General features: G+C 32.0%; 1 protein-coding gene across 1 annotated transcript; it reads right to left on the bottom strand.

Moving 5' to 3' along the window:
- Positions 1–4,964: 4,964 nt before the first annotated feature.
- Positions 4,965–8,596, bottom strand: LOC109164642 (phosphoribosylformylglycinamidine cyclo-ligase, chloroplastic/mitochondrial-like). Its single transcript, XM_019313163.1, has 9 exons — positions 8,379–8,596; positions 6,751–7,103; positions 6,486–6,580; positions 6,301–6,402; positions 6,143–6,202; positions 5,877–6,049; positions 5,655–5,757; positions 5,411–5,569; positions 4,965–5,328 (listed from the first exon to the last, which is right to left on the bottom strand). The coding sequence occupies exons 2-9, from the start codon at positions 7,085–7,087 to the stop codon at positions 5,158–5,160; spliced, it is 1,200 nt and encodes a 399-aa protein (XP_019168708.1). The 5' UTR covers positions 7,088–7,103; positions 8,379–8,596; the 3' UTR covers positions 4,965–5,157.
- Positions 8,597–18,584: the final 9,988 nt, after the last annotated feature.

Raw genomic sequence — 18,584 nt, 5'->3', positions numbered from 1 at the left:
GAGTATTTTGAATAATCATTTTAAGGGCTAGAGAATATTTTAAAAAATCATTTTATTGGTTAAAGAGGGTATTTTGAAAAATCTTTTTATGATCTGCAGAATATTTTGAAAAATCATTTTATGGGATAAAGAGAGGGATAATGAGAGTATTTTGAAAAATCATTTTACGTGATAAAGAGAGAGTGAATTTGAGTATTTTAAAAAATTATTTTATAGGCTAGAGCGTATTTTGAAAAACCATTGTATGAGTTAAAGAGAGTATTTTAAAAAACCATTTTATGGAATAAAGAGCGACCTAATAAGAGTATTTTGAAAAATCATTTTATAAGATAAAGAGAGAGAGAGAGCTAATGAGATTATTTTGAAAAATTACTTTATGGGCTAGAGAGTATTTTGAAAAATCATTTTATGGGATAAAGAGCGAGCTAATAAAAATATTTTGAAAAATTATTTTATAGGTTGGAGAATATTTTGAAAAATTATTGAAAAAAAATCATTTTATTAGATAAAGAGAGTGCTAATAAGAGTGTTTTGAAAAATTATTTTATGGGATAAAAAAAGGGCTAATGAGAGTAATTTGAGAAATCATTTTATGGGATAAAAATAGAGTTAATAAGAGTATTTTTAAAAAAAAAATCATTTTATGGGATAAAGAGAGAGCTAATGAGGAAATTTTAAAAAATTATTTTATGGGCTATAGAGAGTATTTTGAAAAAATTATTTTATGTAATAAAGAGAGTATTTTGAAAAAATAATTTTATGGGATAAAGAGAGAGCTAATGAGATTATTTTAAAAATTATTTTATGGACTAGAGAGTATTTTGAAAAATCATTTTATGCGATAAAGAGAGAACTAATAAGAGTATTTTGAAAAATTAATTTTTGGGCTAAAGAGAGTATTTTCAAAAAATCATTTTATGGGATAAAGAGAGAGTTAATGAGAGTATTTTGAAAAATTAATTTATGGGCTAGAGCGTATTTTTAAAAATTATTTTATGGGTTAAAGAGAGTATTATTTTGAAAAATTATTTTATAAGTTAATAAAGAGAGAGCTAATTAGAGTATTTTAAAAAAAAAATTATGGGCTAAAGAGTGTATTTTAAAAAATCATTTCATGGGATACAGAGAGAACTAATGAGTGTATTTTTAAAAATCATTTATGGGCTAAAAAGAGTAATTAGAAATATCATTTTATGGGTTAAAGAGAAAGCTAATGAGAATATTTTGAAAAATCATTTTATGGGCTATGGAGAGCTAATGAGAGTATTTTTAAAAATCATTTGATGGACAAAAAAGAGTATTTTAAAAAATCATTTTATGGGCTAAAAAGAGTATTCTAAAAATCATTTTATGGGTTAAAAAGAGTATTTTAAAAATCATTTTATGGGCTAAAAAGAGTATATTAAAAAACCATTTTATGGGTTAAAGAGAGAGTTAAAGATAGTATTTTAAAGGGAAAATTGTAAAAAATACCCCTCTATAATATGTCAATTATCAATGTCACCCCTGAATTATGAGTGGTGTAAATGTTGCCCCTCAATTATTAAAATGGTGCACATATAGCCCCTCCCGTAACGGACCTGTGGTTCCCCACCGCTGTCCATCGCTGGTACTTCGAATCAGGGAGGGAAAAAATAACTAAATTACATATTAATCCCGACTTAACGGTGTCGTACACTAACGGGAAATCACATGTCCGTTACGGGAAGGGCTATATGTGCACCATTTTGATAATTGATGGACAATATTTACACCACTCATAATTCAGGGGTGACATTGATAATTGGCATATTATAGAGGGGCACTTTTTACAATTTTCCCTATTTAAAAAAATCATTTTATATGATAAAGAGAGAGTTAATGAGAGTATTTTAAAAAAAAAAAAAAAAAAAACATTTTATGTGCTAAAGTGCGTATTTTGAAAAATTATTTTTTGAAATAAGGAGACAACTATCCAAGCGAGCCATGGGAGTGTAGGTTTTGCGATCTAGCAAGAGATATTTGAAAATAATTTTATGGGGCTAGTGAGTATTTTGAAAAATCACTTTATGGATGAAAGGGAGTATTTTAAAAAATTATTTTATAAGATAAAGAGAGAGCTGATGAGAGTATTTTAAAAAATTATTTTATGGGATAAAGAGAGAGTTGATGAGAATATTTTGAGAAATTATTTTATGGTCTAGAGATTATTTTGAAAAATCATTTTATGGTCTAGAGAGGATATTTTGAAAAATCATTTTATAGGCTAAAGAGAGTATTTTAAAAAATCATTTTATGGGATAAAGAGAAAGATAATGAGAGTATTTTGAAAAATCTTTTTATGAGCTAAATAGAGAGTTAATGGGAGTATTTTAAAAAATCATTATTATGGGCTAAATAGAGTATTTTGAAATATTATTTTATGGATAAAGAGAGAGCTAATGAGAGTATTTTAAAAAATTATTTTATGGATTATAGAGAATATTCTGAAAAATCATTTTATGGAATAAAGAGAGTATTTTGAAAAAATCCTAACATAAAATCTAGCATTATGCAATAAACACATCTAACATTTAGAGAAGCTAAAATTCATTAATCAAAGAGTATAAATGACAGAAGGTAATTACCTCACTTCCTTGTAGAACTTTAAATGTTTTCTGCATACTCCACAACTGCCATCTCATTGTACACATCTCCAGCATCAATATCTTCAATCTTCTCCTTCGGTAATTTAATGTTCAGTCCACAAGCTACCAGGTCAAAGCTACCAGGAACACACTATAGCTCTGTTTGATCTGAAATGCAAAAGAATATAATAAGTGCTAATCCACACAAAAGAGGCAAAATAGAGATATAATGTGAAATATCAATCTAGAGCATAAGTCACAGACATATACATAAAGAAGTGAGGGCACATATAACACTCCTGAAACATTGAGAATAAGAGAACTTGTTGATGCATATAAAGGTGCTATCATCAAAGCAACTTCAAAAAAATATACTTGAAAGAATTCCAGATAATCACAACAAACAAAAGTGGTAACTTTCTCATGTTTATAAACCCATCAATCGAGCGAGATTAAAGAATCATAGTAGTAATAAAATCTTGGAAATCAGATATATGATTACCTCCTCTATTTTGCTGTTGAACCACCCACGGGTCTTGAAGCCATTCTTTCAGATATGCCTCGGAAAATCAAATCTTCTTCTTTCTGGGTATCTCGCAGTCCTTCTTCTTCCAACTCTCTCTGAGATCTTTCTCTATATGACTATATCTAGAAACAAAGGAACAAGCCCGAATAGAAGAGTTGAGATGGCGCCCCCTTTAAAGCTGTGGAATAGGCGCTTCAACGGTCTTATGTTTTTGAAATCACACGGTGATAATATGAGGAGATACCATGCGCCGACTTAAGGGAGAGAATAAAAAATTTTGAACACACCGACTCCCTCAACGGATAAATTAATCCGTTGAGTTTATCCATTGAGAGAGTTTAACCTTTTTTTTTTTTTGTTTTTAAATTTAAATTCTTCATAACCAATTTTTAAAACCCTTTTAAAAAAGAAAAGAAATCTTCATAACCAAATTTTAAAAGGCTAATTTGTGTGGGATTGTTTTTTGAATCTTTGTCGGTGAGACATGCTGAATATTAATATTTATACCGAGAAATGTAATATTAATTATGAATTCTTATATGAGAAAGTGTAAGTAAGAGTCACACATGAGACTTCATTAGAAGAGCCACCTATGGAAGCTACAGAACTAGGAGTCAAGGTATCATATCTTTATGTTAATTATTCATTTGTGCCCGTAAAGGGTCAAGTCCAACATCTTGTCTTTGAAAATGTGACTATATATAGAAATAAAGTTACACCTTTCGCTGTGAGCTATAATTTTTGACGTAGTGGTAAACGCTTGATTCTAACCATTCATAAACAAATTCCAGCTTCTTTATTCATTGCGTTTTTTTACTTTCTTGCAGGGAAAGAAAAAGAACGGGTTTTGGCATCGTTTCTGTCCATTATTTTCGTGAAGAAAAAGAATGGGTTTTGGCATTGTTTCTGTCCATTATTTTCGTGTTTTAGAGGTGATTAAATTCATTGGCGCTGATAATCAATGTGATGGTCAGCTTGTAATATATCATGTCAATAATAATCTTTTTACCTAAGTTTTTTCTTTATAAGTTGAGTTGTTATACCGGATGTGTAAATTTTTAATTAATTGAATATGTATATCGATACCCTTATATTGCTCATCTGCTACGTCTATCTGTTAACTTTATTGTAATTTGTCAATTTTGATTGTCTTAGTTTAGAGCATTCCCAATATGAATTTTGGGTGATTTTTGACTATATCTAATCTTATGTGAAAGAGAGACCGTTACAATTGCCTTCACAAAATGGTTACATTACAGTACATGCATGCATACCATAAAAATCTGAGCAATAAGTGTAAACTCAAACACTCACCAAACTTGGACACACAAATCAATAGAAATTGATCTTACTTCAAAAGAAAAGTACACAAATCCTTATAGAATTCTAATATTAAAGTCTTAATAGAACTCTAACCCACAAATCCTTATTATAGAATTATAACCCATTAGTCTAATTCTAATATTAAAGTCTAATATAGAATTATAACTACACCATTAGTCTAATATACACTTATGCCTTAATAACTACACCATTAGTCTAATATACACTTATGCCTTAATCTTTATTTGATCTCCCCTATATCCCGTATTTGGTTTCAATCATACTCATACAATTATGTTATAATTGTCTTGATATACTTTAAAGTACTTATGTGAAAATAAACATGGGACATTAAACATGGGACATTATCACAATGCGCATAGAAAACTGATATAAATAATTAATGTATAAGACTTTTATATATTGCAATGGAAAATAGTAAAATTTGTAATCGGAACTACTAGATCAAACATGAACTACTTTCCCCAGCTTTTCTGGTGTTCAACAAGTTGGATGAAAAGAAACTTTTTTTTTTTTCAAATGGCAAGTCTATTTCTACCAATTGGTAAATTATTCATGAGTAACAAGATACATTCCACAACTTACTCACTTGCATGAGCATGAACATAAGATGAACAAAAGTAGCTGGGAAAAATATTCAAAAAAAAATTGTATCAGTAAAAATCATCTTTTATTTATGCACTAATGGTAACTTACTCCATCTCCTTTTACTACTTCACCGATGCAGAAAGCTTTGCTTGACTCGCATCCATCCCCGAGGATTCTAAGAGCGGTGTCTGGGGTCACAACTAGGACAATCCCGATCCCCATATTGAAAGTACGCCTCATTTCAGCATCTTCAATTTTACCCGCCTTGATGTTATATGAAAAAAGAATGCAGAATTAGAGCTTATGTAACAATAGAAAAAGATTCAAGTCGTGAAAAGGGTGTCACCTCTTGAATCCATTTGAATACGGGAGGAACTACCCAGGAATCGTTATGAATGATAGCTCCCAAGCCTTTGGGAAACACTCGAGGTATATTATCAGTAAAACCGCCTCCCGTGATGTGAGCTACCCCTTTAACCCCTCCTTTACTAATGATGTCAAGTACCTTAAGTAGAATTACAAGGACAAAAGACCATTATCATCTTATCCAAAACAAAGCATTAAAAAGCATACAGCATTTATAGTTTTACCTGCTTGACATATATGACAGTTGGGGCCATCAAAGCTTCACCTAAGGTAATAGGGCTGCCAGGAAGCTGGTCTTTCAAAGAAAGGCCACTTTGCGTAATTACCCTGAAAGTATAGTACTGTTTTTAGTGTTACGGGTAGCAGGGATGGGGTTTAGGTCATACTGTTAAACGAAGTCTATACCAAGAAGCAGAATTGAAAAAGAAAAATCGTGTAATTCAAACCTTCTAACAAGGGAAAATCCATTTGAATGGACACCACTAGATGGAAGTCCAATGAGAACATCTCCAGGAATAATGTTTTTCCCGTCAATAACTGAATCCTTTTTCACGATGCCAACAGCAAAACCACTAAGATCATACTCCCCATTTGCATAGAAATCTGGCATTTCTGCAGTCTGGAAAATTAACTTCATCCATTTAACACAACTGCGCAACCAGAAATATTATATTTCTTCAAGCATATTTTATATGACGAGAATGACAGGTACCTCTCCACCCAAAAGAGCACAATCAGATTGTTTGCAACCATCTACAATACCTTTTATAACCTAGTAGCAAAATAAAGAAAAAATTAAATAAATTCATAAGAATTATATTAAACTCCATAACCTACTTAAATTCTTAAAAGGGGTATAAGTGCATATACCTTTTCTGCAAGATCAACATCAAGTTTGCTTGTTGCAAAGTAATCAAGGAAAAATAAAGGTTTTGCTCCAGAGGTGACAATATCATTAACGCTCATTGCAACCTGATAAGTAAATGTCTTGTTAACTTTCGTGTTGCATATGCTAACATCTAAAGTAATAGTAAAAATTGCATCAGAAAACTTACCAGATCAATCCCTATAGTCTCATGAATTCCTGTTTCAAATGCAAGTTTTAGTTTTGTCCCCACTCCATCTGTGCCAGCCACAAGGTATGAATCCCCTGATAAGCGATTATGCTATTAGTATAATAGGCTCAATAACAAAAAGAAAAGACAAAAAAGCCCACTTTGAGAGAATATAGTAAGTATTACAGATTTTAGCAAGATAGTACAAAATGAAGAAGGTTCCTATAAGTATTCACTAGAACAGACTATGGCAATAAACCAATACCTAAAGGAAAGAGACCTCCAAAGCCCCCAATTCCAGGTGCCATCTTGGCAATTCTCCTGACAAGTTCTGAGCCTGCATCAATGTCAACCCCAGCATCCTTATATGTAAGACCGCCAACCTTATCCTCTGAACTGTTAATTTGGCTGTTGCACATGATGCTAGTGTTTCTCTTGCTTGAAGGATGCATCTTCAGAGATAATTGTGAAAGAGTATTTGAGAAGCATCGAGATTCTGGAAAACATAAACTGGAGCCACAGACATATGATTTTTGGCATGGAATCATCGACTTTGTAATGCACCCCGATACCTCTAGATTTGCTTGGAAAGATGTTGCCATTGCAAGCCAAGAATCACTATGGATTTTCAATAAGAGGAATTATTTAAGATGTTATATATAATAAGAATAAAAGATGACGCCTTCACAGATTCACTATTCAGCACAGTATACCCATAGATATCCCTAGGTAGTATGGAACCAGGAAATGAAGACATAAGGAAATGGCAATTTCCAAAATATATGATACAAAACGCAGGGAAACATGCAAATATAAAAAGTACTATCAAAAAATGTGTTACCCTTCAATATGAACACAAGATATATACCTTAAGTTATCAATATAACAAAATAAGAGCCACCCAAAAGCTGATTAGTTGAACATAAACAGCCAAGAATTTCCCCAAAAAAAATCCAATCATATGAAATCAGTACCCATTTGTTCAAAATTAGTACTTCTGCAGCTAAATCTAAAATGCAAAGGAAAAAGGTCACTTTTTTATTATTATTTTTTTTTAAATCTGGATCCAAAAATGCAAACTTGCACTGAAAATTTTGTTAATATTCAAAGTGATGATAAATGAAACCAAAGCATTTCTGCATCGCACTTTATTTTTTAAATTCATACTCCAAGATAGTCATATATGAGAAGCAAATAAATGTCAATTTATGAATGAAAACAGAGGTGCCTTTCTAAGGATTGAATTTTTTCATCTTCTTTTTTCTTTTTGCAAAGGTTTCTGAGGACTGAATATCAAACTGTTCTATATATATATATATATATATATATATATATATATATATATATATATATATATATATATATATATATATATATATATATATATATATATATATATATATAACATACTAAAAAGATAACTACTACATGACATTCTATGACTATAAGAGTAAATTTTTGTTATGAGTTGCCAGTAACAAATCATTTGGACATAAGGTTCATCCTCAAACTCCGTTTCCATATTCCACTTTTCATAAAGACATAGCTATATTTATTCCTTTCCATACCCTCTGCTTTGGGATATTTCATGTAAGGTTTTGGGTTGTGCTGTTAATTGGTAGAGGCTCTTTGCACCATTATTTACAAGTTTTTCTTGGACTACTTTGTTCAAATTTTGGTATTCTAAATTTCTCATATTGGACTTTGGTAAGAAACACACAATCACCTCGATGCAGCAATAGCTCTTAGCAAATTTCAAATATATTCTCCCTCAATGATCACACAATTGAATGTAAGGAACATTCAAAGTTTCAGGCATCCTTTTTTAAAAACAAGAATTATAAATTATAAATTGAAAGAAAAAGGTATATATCTCGAGACTCCAGAGATTACCTCAGCTGAAATGGTGGATTTGTGTTGAGAGGTTGCAGGCTTGCGGCGTTACGTGCCTGAATCTCAGCCCTCGGCGGATATGGCAGGTTGTGACTGCCGGAGACGAAGACTATGGCGTCGCAGTGCCAGTGACTGCCTGACTGGTGATAAGGGTTAGCGCGGAGTGAATGAAAGAGCGGGAAAGAGATTTAGCCAGTAGGGTTTTTCCTGGGGGGGTAAACGAGCCGAATTAAACTCGAGCTCAATTAATAATGGATAAGTTCGAGTTTGAAAATCTATTTTCGAGCTGCACGAGCTCGATTCGTTAGGTTCAAGTGTTCAAACTCGAGCTTGAGTCGAAGTTTGATTCGAGATAGCTCAAAAATAAATGATTTTATTCATACCCTTAGACACTTAGTAGTAAATATATGATAGGAAATGTATCTGGGCATAATATCGTCTCATTGAGATTGTGCATTATGACACGTAATATGTAATAACAAGATACTAGTCACTAGTCTTATGGAAAACGTAATATGTAATAACAAGATACTAGTCACTAGTCTTATGGAATTAACAAGAAGCTAAGTTGTTGGGAGGCGGCTCGGATAATCGAGTCCAGCATCATACAATCGAAACGTGGCGTTGATTCAATGCAAGTATAAGGAAATAAAGTTGTGCACTTGGTGCTAGCTATAGCTTTTGGCGTAGTGATAAGCGTTTGATCCTAATAGTGTTGACTGTTATACAAGTATAAGAAAGTAAGGTTGAGAGCCTTCGCTAGTAGTTATAGCACACATATAAACAAGAGATAAATATATGCGAAATAGACTCGTACAAAGTTGATAAAAGTTTAAAAGATTCTATGAAAGTAAGAACTCTCCCTCAAAGCTAGTTATTTTTTAATGCTCTCACTACCATGGTTCAATTCCGGTGACCACTCATTTGGAATGGAAACAGACGTGTTATCACACTACATAATAGTTGGTTAATTAGTATGATTGTTTTAAAGAAATTAATTGTCTTTAATTAAACGCTCTTAAATAATTGCAACATATCAGGTGATTTACTTTTTCTGCTACCAATTCTCCAAGATGAGAACAGTTGGGTGTGATTTACTTTTTCTAGCCATCAACTCTCTAAAATAACAACAGTTGAGCCCTTAGAATTGGGGTGCAATCCTTATATGACCATGTCAAAATGTTTTGTTTGGAGCACCACAATTGTAAAAGTGATATACTTAAATGGGTTTATTTTAGACCTTTAATTTGAAATTGTGGAAAGCTCCAAACACCCTCTCAAATTTGTCTAACTATTAAATTGTGATGTAATCAATCTTTAATATTTTTTTTTTGAAGGTCAATAATCAATCTTTAATATAGTTCATACGTAAAGTTATGAATATATTAAGTATAGACTCAAGTTAGGGTGTAACCCGGCCCGTATTGAAGCGAACCAACCCGAGAAAAGACAAATTGAACCAGACAAGGCTGACCACGAGGTCGGCCCAAGGTAGTTCGACCCGAGGCTGAAGGGTCAGCTCTACCCCACGAGGTCGGCCTATGCAAGCTGTGTGACGCGGTCAATTGGGGTTGTAATTAACCACCCATCCTAAATAGGTAACATCCAATTTGTGTGGGCGATAGTCGGGAAGTTATATATAAATTACCTTAAATTTATCTTGTTAGGACATCGAATGTCTTATTGAAACATCTTTTGTACTCTCTCTGAGCAATTAATACAATTACAAGATTATCTTGTCTCCTTCAATTAATTAATTTTAATTTGTTCAGATCACTCAGATTAATTTTCTCCATATAAACACAACAAAAAAAACATGTCAGTCATCACAAATATTTGGAGTACCAAGCAACCATAGCAACTAGAAATGCTACAAACCAACTCGTACGTAATCCACCCTAAAGAATTTGAATGAAAGAAACTTGTAAATTAACGTTATTATGCAGCAACTATTTCAGTACGTAAAAGTAATAAAATTACATATTTCTATTAGTTTAATTTGGACAGAACTCAGCCTAAGGGCATCCCCAATAAGGGGTTTAACACCACATTTTAGAATAGTAAAATCTCTTTGGGTTGGATTTTGACAAATGGGAAGGCAAGACTTTAACAAAAATTTTCTCCTGCTATTTGCAAGTTCATGTCAGACAAGCGTGTACTTTTTTTGTTTTGTTTTTAAAGCTGGCCAACCAACGGCCAGGCCAACCTCTTTGTTCTATTTTTTTTTTTTTTTTTGTTAAATTCTAATATTAAATTTGTATATGATAAAATTATAATTTAAAAAATTAAAAAGTTTATAATTATAAATTTATTTTAATTTTGCTAAAAATTGTAATAATAATTTTTATAATATTATTTTAATTAAGTTTCCAACAAATGGAAGCTTGCAATTTTAAGTATATATATATATATATATATATATATATATATATATATATATATATATATATATATATATATATATATATATATATGTTATGTATGTTAATTATTTATGTTTATTTTACAATTATAAATCAAATAAATAAATAAAATATGGAAATAAAATGGTGGGTCCACAAAAAGTTGTGAAGAAACTTAAAACTAATGGGAAGAAGAGATTTTGTGATTGAATGAGATAGTGGATGATGAGTTGGACGTTGGGGTCCACAAAAATCTGGGGTAAAATTCTCAATTATTGAGGATGCCCTAATTAAACATCAACACGACAATGATGTTGATGTGCAGACCTGTTCTAATTACCTAGCAATCAAGTACCTTGTCAATTTCACACTCAATTAAATTGTTGAGATTTCACTGTCACTTCTCATAATCCATATGTAAACCTCTTGCTGGTTGTTCACACTACAATAAATTTTTGAGCATATAATTTAATATGTAACTATAAATATAAATATACAGTCCAATTATCAATTTAAATTTTTTAATTAAGACATATTGAAACACATCATTCAATTCGTATAGAGAGATGTCACTACAAAAAATTAACAAAAAGATCATAAATTCACTAATAGATCGACGATGGGTACATTATGTGTGGTCGGTCAATTAATATCACCCAATATTTATAAATCACATCATGAAAAAAATATTAAGTGAAACTTATAAGGAGAAAATGTCATTTTTCTTATAATAAAACTATTTATTTTCTATTTATTTATGGATGTTATAATAATTCATATAATTAAAAGTATATTTTGATATATCATGATGTTGTGATGTGATTATCTTAATAAAATATGTGTTAAAGAAATAAAAGTTATTGTTAAAGAGAGTATGGTCAACCCACGGAAGTAATTTAAATAGTCTCTATACAACTTTCTAGGCAAGTTAACAAATGATGACATTATTCAACTTCCTTTGCGTTTCAATGTCTTCTCAATATTATGCAATCACCTTAACCTTATCAATTCTTAATTTTATTGGGTAATTAAGAAAACCACAAAACAAAAGTCAAAAGAACCAAAGCGGGCATTGATTAGTATATAATAATTTTTTATTTATTTAGAACACATTACTAAATCATGTTGCATAATACTTCTCTCACAAGGTTGAATCCCCAACTCAATAACCTGATAGAGTATTTGGGAGAATGTAAATCACCATGACTTAATGACTCAATAGATATGGTCAAATGCCGGTGCGCACAAGGAATCTGTTCACTTTGGACATAATCCCACATTGCATGCCGCCGTCGAATTCAAACTTTGATCTCTTCTTTCAAATACTGCCTATTGAACCAGTGAGTTAAACCCGTGCAGACACTTTGCATAGTATTCTTTGTTGTATAGGTAGGGAATACAATTAGTTGTTCGTCCTCCAATCCATTTCTCTTTATCCCTTAATCAATATTATGATTTAATACATACAAAGAAATTGACTTCACTTTATTTGATCAACAACTTAAAATGCAATGACTACTTCAAATCTTTCTAACTTTTTGGCCATTGGGATGTACAAATGGATGTTTATGAGGTATGACTACAGGGCCGGATTTTAGGCTGTGCAAGCTGGGCTACCGCACAGGGCCCCCAGTTTTAGAGGGGCCCCAAATTTTAGAGGTCCAATATTTAATATTTACTGAGCTAGTTTAGATATAAAAATTAAAAGTTTTCAATTAAACTTAAAAGGTTCTATGAAGAGATGATAGCAATGTGTATTTATTGTATTTTTACTGGGAGGTTAAAGGTTCGAAACTTGCATATTAAAAATTATGATTTTGGAGGGCCTCAGTTATTTACCAGAACAGGGCCCCAAAAACCTAAAATCCGGCCCTGTATGACTACTACTATACATTGGAAAATACTTGCTGTTGTATTAGTGAGAAATTTCTGTCTTGCTTTAAGGAAGAAATTGCCCATAGAATTGGTAAGCAATCAACACATCATGTCTAGAAAATGATACTATTATATTAATTTCTATTTATAATAGAACGCCCCATAAATTTTTAATAATGTAGAATTCTTCAAGGATTTTTTTTTTTTTTTTTTTTTAAGAATGAATTTATTACCAGCACATTGAAGAAAACAAAAACATGACAGACCAAAAAAAGGGCACAAATTCGCAACAAAATTAAATCAACTAAAAACAAAAATTTCCTTTGCCCTTCTTCTTTCTTGACTAAACATAAAAGAAGGCTTATAACATTTCCCAGAAGATCATTCCATATGCCCTCCAATGTTATCATACACTTCATCAAAACCTGCTCCAATCTTCTCTTTTTTTTTTTTTTTTTTTTTTTCATTAAGGAAGGAAATCTGCAGTCACTATCCGAGGTACATGTGTACTAGACAAACCCTATCTTGTGACCCTTTCCGATAAAGGACTACAAGAAAGTAAATCAATCTAGATTGTCCATATCAATCGACTCAAACCAAGAAAATCAATAACCCGCTCTTGCTCAAACCAATCTCTCACTTTTTAAATGAGAAAAATTTTGAATTCTCCACAATGATATTAACTAAAGTTTTTGACCAAGTGATATCTAATATATTCTACTATTCTAGCACCTGAAACATTGTTTATATATATATATATATATATATATATATATATATATATATATATATATGTGTGAAAGTGGTTTAACCTTTCATCCCAATTCACATTTAAATTTGAAACGGTTTCTGCTATATGCTCACACAAGGGATTCAAATACTCATTTTACTTGTTGGAACGTTAATATTTGAGCAAATACCAATTTTGGTCTCATGACTATTAGAAAAATGACGGTTTTGGTCTACATGTTTAATTTCTACCAATTTTCATTCACGACTATTGTTTTAGTACCAATTTTAATCCACGACTATTATTTTAGTATCAAAATTCATCACGTCGGTCACCCATCTATTTAAGACATCCCGAAATCTAAAAATTTTAAGGGCATTTTCGTCATTTTCAACTTAAGATTTCAATTTGAACATAAATAAATGAATTTATAACCTAAGATCGATCCCAATCCGCATTTCTCATCATTATCATACCTTAATTTGAAGAGAAAAACTGCGAATTGTGATAAATCTTAAGGCTTAAATTCCTTTATTCATGCTCAAATAGGGATCTTAATTTGAAAAGCACGAAACTACCTTTAATAATTACATATTTTGGCATTTCTTAAACGAAAGGGTGACCGACGTGATGAATTTTGGCACTAAAACAATAGTTCTGGATGAAAATTGGTACTAAAACAATAGTCGTGTATGAAAATTGGTAGGAATGAAATATATGGACCAAAACTGTCATTTTGCTAATACTCGTGGGATTAAAATTGGTATTTGCTTTTAATATTTTATTAATTAAAATTTTTTAAATATGTTTTGAAATGTGCATAAAGCCAAATGTCAAACCAGGGAGAAATTGGCGGTCCAAATACATGCACCAAACCACATCTTCAGTCTTCACTCAGATCGAATTCAGAAAGAGTAGGAAAGTGATAAAATAAATAAATAAAGGAAATATAAATATATTAATTATATTGTTAGGTAAATCGATGATCACTCCTTTTTGCATTAATAAAGGAAACAATTCAATTTGAAAATGGCTTGTGCTTTTTGCTAACTTAGTCTTTGTCATTGCAGGAATGTTTTACTGATTAAGATTGATTTTACGGTGGGTTATTTTTTCTTTAATTAAAATTACTATTTAATAATTAATATTCACATTGTAACGTAATAGTATTTATAAGAAAATTCAATTGTTTTTTTTTAAATAACATTACTATTTTTATCGGATCCTATTCAAAGACTCTCCCGAAGATATTGCAAGATCAAGAATGAGTTTTGACTAGTTGACAATGCATCATTGTCACTATTATATATTGTATAATTGTATTTAATTATAGTGTAGCAAATTTGTTATCCAAAAACAAAAATGTAACAAATTCCATAAGAATAATAACAAGAAAGAAAATAAAGATTGGCTTAATTTATCTCTTCATAAGTATATATGGATGTGTTTACGAGGTTCAGGATATAAATGTGTAAACTTAGGTTAAAAAAAAATGAAAAATAAAAAAGAGATTGGCGGGCAATATATTCAGTCAACCCCCTAAATAATGAAATGAAAGAAATCAAAATTGGAGGAATTAGTTTATGATTTTCCTATGGCAAGAAGAAACATATCATTTGACTACTTCACACTACATGCCTCCTAGGTGCACATGCCTCTTAATTTTGCAACACGCTCTTCCACCTCCACGTATAACACAACACGTTAAGGAACATAACACCCTAATTTACAACCTTAAACAATAACAAATCAATCAAAATTTAAATAGCAATGTACACAAATAATATACTTTTTATTTATGATTCATACAGCTATGTGGATCATGGTTCATAGAATAATAATTGACACCTATAGAGTCTAAGTACTATAGCATGTCCATTGTAGTTGCCAAAAATCTTATTATCAAGTGACATTATTGTGATCTATTGTCCCATAAAAAGTTTGTCTCCTTCATTGTTTTCGCGTGTGATGCGTAACTGATGCGCCTAGCAGGTGCGCGCGTGAGGTACTTTAGAAAAAAAAAAATGTTCTGACATTTGTTTTTTTTTTTCCTTTTTTATTTTGGTCTATTGTTCTCTCTCTTCTCTTCTAATCATGCTCAGTTGCTGACAAAAACCAAACAAATAAATTTGCTCTAAAAAAGTTTCTTTAAATAAGTTGTACTAAAATTTAGTTGAATTAGTCAAATCTCCTCACAAAGTGTAGTGTGAAAAGGAGTTATTAATTGGATTTGAATTCTGAAGGTCAAGCCATCTTCCTTTCCTTGGAAACAAAGCCTCCAAAGATAAAGTAATCAAAGATTTGATTCTCTGCTCATAAGATAAGCAATGTCGTTTCCGGGAAACCACCTTCATTTTGGCCTCAATCATCTCTAACCCAAATAATAATAATAATAATAATTTTTATTATTAAATGAGATAATTATAAACTTTTATCAGTCAACACAACATCTCGTTGCTTACAATTGATTCATTTGACTAATTGTCTGAAAACAACTATATATATACAGTTAACTGAGCAAACGAATAAACAGTACCTGAAAACCCTAGTTTATGCAGTAGATTGGAGTGGCGCCATGATGATCACTTCCACTAAATCATCAGCTTCCTCCATTAATGGCGTCTGTGGTGTCAATGCTGCCGCCGCCGTACTGACCAGCATTAGCCCTAGCAGTTCCGGCAGCGAGTTAAGCCCAAGAAACGGCGGCGTAGGGAAACCGGTGCGGAGGCGGTCCAGAGCCTCCAAGAAAACTCCGACCACTCATCTTAACGCCGACGCCGCCAGCTTCCGGGCCGTCGTGCAACAGTTCACCGGCTGCCACACTGCGGCGACGTTCTCCAGGGCGCACAAGGGCCCCATCAACTTGAACTTCGGAGTTCAGGACGAGGCCGACGGTTTTGATGATGCGGTTTTTGAGATGATGAGATATGGCGGTAACGAAGCCCGCGGGTTTCGCGGTGACCGTTGCCGGAAAGAGCAGCGGCGGTGGGTTAAGACGGTAGAAGAAGAAGAACGGGAAACAATCAATAATGAAGTTGACGATCATCGAGGTTTTGCATCATCAACGGTCAGTAGTGACGCAGCGTGGACTTTGGACGATCTTGATTTGGACAACATTCCTTTCCATGATTTCATGGAAGATTTCTCGTTGATGAGTGAAGATTGGAATGACTCCTCGTTCTAACATTAATTATCTAAGAAGGGAAGCATCTTAAATTATTATTATTATTATTATCTCTCTAGTCTCTACGTACTTTGAGAGTCAAAATCACATGATCAGATTACTAGGATTATGTCTTAGATCAGAAGGTGTTCATGATTGAACATGGTATTCTGTAAATTATTTCGATAATTTTTCGGAAATAATATTAGCTGGGATGTGGCGTTAATTATATGAATGAACGTGTATTATTTTATTTATGTGTTCTTATTGAATGTAACATTGCTATACGGATCGGAATACTATGTACTATAGCATATGTAAACTCGTTCAATTATAGTTCGTATACATTTATTTTTATTACTAATTTTTTTACACGTGTTGCGCAAATGAGCCAATAAAAATATAATAATTTATTAAGTGGTTTGTGGTTCACTGGTATTGGATTGCTCCTCTATGTGGGAGGTCTAGGTTTCGAGCCTTGTTGTAGGCGTAGTTTGTATGAGTATCCCCCTTTCTTTGTAAAAAAAAAAAAAACAATTTTAACTAACATTGCTTCCTCCACAAAACCAAAATCTTCAACTAGAATAATTAAAAAACAAAAACAAAAACCAGCTGCCGGAGACGAAGACGTCTCTTCGTCTCCGCTCCGGCATGGAGAGTGGAGATGGAGAGGCCTCTTCGTCTTCAGCATGGAGATGAAGAGGTCCTTTGCTATGCCTCCTGGCCGGAGGCGAAGAGGTCCGTTTGTCTCCGGCAGCCTGGAGACGGAGCTGGTTTTTTTTTTTTTTTTTTTTTTTTTTTTTTTTGTTATTTAAAATTATTTAATAAAATAAAAATTTCTTATTTTAATATTATAACCTCCACGTCAGCAAATTAACAAGTAACACATGTCATTTTGGATTCAATTGTATTATTTTGTGTTGTTCAAGGACTCAATTGCATATTTTTTGAGTTCAATGGCTTAATTGCATTTTTGTGTGTAGTTCATTGACCTATTTAACCCTGATTCCTCTAAACATATACGGAGTATTTATCAAGTATAAAAATAATGAATTTATATATATATATATATATATATATATATATATATATATATATATATATATATATGTATGTATGTATGTATGTATGTATGTATGTATGTATGTATGTATGTATGTATGTATGTATGTATGTATGTATGTATGTATGTATGTATGTATGTATGATCTACACTTCCCAACTTCGTTCGGGTCAAATAGATTCAGGTTTTTTGTTGTGAGACGAAAAACTGATATAATGTTCACTCAAAACGGTTAATTGGTGAATACAAATTAACTTTTAAAGTAAACTCTTTTTTTTTTTTTTTTTTTTTTGTAGTAAGTAAACTCATTTCAATTATAATTGAAAATGGAGTTGGGAAGGCTTGGAAGTTGTCTTTGTCCCACAAGCCACAACAATGATTATACCATGGACCATGGTCTATCTTGTAAGGTGGACCTGAATCCAAAATACACAATTTGCATATTGAATGTTCACAATTTATTTCACAATTTACCTTTTACAAAATTGTGAATATTAAATATGTAAATTGTATACTTTGGATCGGAGTACACCTTGCAATATGAACTCAGATCCACAGAATAATTTGTTGTCCCATACTGAAAAATGGATGTGAATTTACACTACTATATTTTTTTAAAAGATGGTTGAATTGTATAGTATAGATACTCTTAGAGTATCTTGCACTGACGAGTGACAACAGCAGAATCGACGTCCGCGGCCGCGGCTTCAACATCCTTAGCAACAATACTGCCGCTAGGCCCATGCCAGAAAGTCCCCTCATGTCAACTCCCAAATCCTTACCAAGCTTCTTCGCATAAGGAGATCCCAACACTCTCTTCCCACTGTCGGAAACCTTTAAAAAAATAAAAATAAAAAAAATCACTGGTTTCTGGCTCTGGTTTTCGGTGAAAATCTTAAAAAAAAAAAAAAAAAAAAAAGTTTTGATTATTGGAGAAAAATATCTTCCGCCAAAATACCTTCATTTTCTCCAG

This window comes from Ipomoea nil, unplaced genomic scaffold, assembly GCF_001879475.1.
Source record: "Ipomoea nil cultivar Tokyo-kokei standard unplaced genomic scaffold, Asagao_1.1 scaffold3069, whole genome shotgun sequence".
In the NCBI taxonomy this organism is placed as follows: domain Eukaryota; kingdom Viridiplantae; phylum Streptophyta; class Magnoliopsida; order Solanales; family Convolvulaceae; genus Ipomoea; species Ipomoea nil.
This window is presented reverse-complemented; position numbering and strand designations above follow the sequence as displayed.

Bases quoted from the DNA above. Each gene is read 5' to 3' on its own strand.
- LOC109164642 (XM_019313163.1), bottom strand. From the start codon at position 7,087: ATGGCAACATCTTTCCAAGCAAATCTAGAGGTATCGGGGTGCATTACA. The intron at 6,050-6,142 runs GTACCTGTCATT...TTAATTTTCCAG, and splicing joins GTGCTCTTTTGGGTGGAGAG to ACTGCAGAAATGCCAGATTT. The intron at 5,758-5,876 runs GTTTGAATTACA...CTATACTTTCAG, and splicing joins GGATTTTCCCTTGTTAGAAG to GGTAATTACGCAAAGTGGCC.